The sequence below is a fragment of the Corvus brachyrhynchos genome, unplaced genomic scaffold (genome assembly GCF_000691975.1).
Source record: "Corvus brachyrhynchos isolate BGI_N302 unplaced genomic scaffold, ASM69197v1 scaffold119, whole genome shotgun sequence".
NCBI lineage: Eukaryota > Metazoa > Chordata > Aves > Passeriformes > Corvidae > Corvus > Corvus brachyrhynchos.
In genome coordinates, this window is record NW_008240054.1 from 112,280 (window position 1) to 114,660 (window position 2,381).

Sequence of the window (2,381 nt, forward strand, 5' to 3'; positions counted from 1 at the left end):
GCAGGATTGTATTCCAAACACGCCATTTCCATGGATTTCAGGTGGATTTTCACCTCTTCCTTGGGGTTCACCCCCATCCCTGCTGCACCCAGGGCTCGGATTTGTCCCCAAATCCACCAAAATTGGGAAGTTTTGCTGGAGAAGCCCCAGAGGAGAGAGAGGGTTAAAAGCAAATCCAGACCTTTTTTCTTCCCGGGAGGTTCGTCACCCTCCCGTGGGCACCGGGAATGTGCCGGAGATGGAAAAGCCTTTTCCCAGCAGGCAGGAGGTTGGCAGGTGACATGTCCCCGATCCCATTCCCGGATCGCTCCGCACGGAGCCAGAAGCCATAAACGCCCCTTCCCAGGCTGGAGTGTTGTTGGCTGGAAAAAGATGGAATTTTTCCCTGCAGGAATGATGGATTTGTGCGATTGCCCTTGAATGATCCCGCTTCCCCTCGGGAATGCGGCAGGAAAACCGGGAAATCCCAGCGTGCCGTGTTGGAAGGGCTTGGTTGTGATGGAGCCTGGCAAAAATGGGATCCATGGAAGGGAAAACTGTGGGATACCCCATGGAAACGGGGCACACGAATCTCCTGGAAAGGGGAACTGGATGGTTTTGTGTTCCTGGACCTTTATCCCACTCCTCCTTTCCCCAGCATCCCGCATCTCTTTCCACAGGGAATTCGGGACGGCATCACTTGGAGTTCCCCCATTCCTCCCCTTTAATATTTTCCTCCACATTTCTTCCATTTCCCTCCCTTTTTTATGATCCCAAACCACCCTACAGCTCCTTCTTTCCCCCCTTCAGGGCCTTTCCCTGGGGGAACGGAGCGGGATCATCCCGTTTCCCATGGAATTAAAGCTCTGCTTTCCCTGGCAGTGTCCCCGGCCGCCGAACGGCTCCGCTACATCCTGGGGGAGGACGATGAGCTCCCCAATCCCACCCTTTTCACGGAGATGGACACCCTGCAGCACGACGGGGACGAGATGGAGTGGAAGGAGTCGGCCAGGTCAGGGGGGATTTGGGAATGTGCCGGGGAAAAAACCCCCTCCCAAAATATCCCTGTGGATAAACGGAATCGGAATGAGCGTCGGTTTCAGTGGTGTTAAAAAAAGGACATTCCCGAGTCAGGGAAATGCGGGAAAAATGGGATTTTAGGGTGATGTGCACCTCAGCTGCATCCTGAGGAGGAGGAGGAAGATTTCCCATCTTATCCCGAATTTTCTCAGGCTGGATCAATCCCAGAGCTGGAGCTTTTCCCCCTCCCAGCCACCAGAGCCCTGCAGGACGGGTAAAAAATGGGATAACGTGCTGGGAAACTGGAGAATTCCAGCTGGGAAATCGGAGTAGGGGGCACAAAGAACATTTTCCCAGGATTTTTTTCCCTCCACACTTTTTCTGGCCAGGCCAGGAGTGAAACTTTTCCCACCCCTGATCCATAAAAAATGAAACCCCACCTGCTCCATCCTTAAAAAAATCATTAAAGGAGCTGCAGGTGGAATTTGCTTTGTTGGACTGGGATCTTACCCAGGGGAAGATCCCAAATCCAAGCGGGATTTTCCCTTCCCGACCTCAGCTCTGCAAGGGTTGGGATTTTTTTGGGGGGGAGCTTTGGGAAGGGGGTCCAGGTGGTATCCCGAGCCCTTTCCCGTGGGATTTCCCAGTTTGGGTGTGGAATTTTGACGCCAGGGATTGGGATAGATCGGGATCGGGCCCTGTGGATGCCGATCCTCTCTTTTGGGCTGGTTTTCTTTGCATCAGCCAAAATTTGGGAAGCTCCTCAGCATCCCCCTGGCTCCAATCCCTGCTCCGACTCCTTAATTTTAACCTTAATTCTTTTTTTAACCTTAATTAACCTTAATCTTCCATAAATCCATGTTTACTTCTGCCTTCCCACTCCCTGAAAAGCTTGGAAAAATCCATGTTTGCATTGGGATTTTCATCAGGGAGGCCGGGAGGTGGAGATTTCCAAGCTTTTCCTGGGACCATGGAGGTTTCCCAAGTCCCGATTCCCGCTCTCCAGCCAGGTTGAGCCTCTTTATCCTCAGGGGTGGGAGCAGAAGGTGGGATCCGCTCCACCTGCTCCACAATATCCACAATAAACGGGGAAAAAATGGGAATCGGGATGCTGGGAGCAGCAGGGAGGTGGGAATTCGCAGTAGCCTTGGAGAAAGAATCCTTGGATGCCGATCCCGGGGCAAAGGCGCTGCTGGAAACGTGCCCCGAATCCCACACTTGCCCCGGCTGCTCCCTAATAACCCAATTTCCTCAGGAAAACGGGGCAGAAGGAAAGGAAAAGCGGCCTAATCGGCTTTGGGGGAGCGGCGCCGGCGCTTGGCGGGAGCCGCCGCGGGAAGCTTGAATTCCCTGCTGGGGAAAGCTGGAGGGCTGGCGGAAGG

At 53.7% G+C, this 2,381-nt stretch overlaps 1 protein-coding gene across 1 annotated transcript in view; it reads left to right on the forward strand.

The window, feature by feature from the left end:
- Positions 1-2,381, forward strand: part of SLC4A5 (solute carrier family 4 member 5) — a 31,561-nt gene that overhangs the window by 7,563 nt on the left and 21,617 nt on the right. The window contains 1 exon segment of the mRNA XM_017744709.1: positions 862-991. Within this exon segment, the coding sequence (XP_017600198.1) occupies positions 862-991 (130 nt within the window).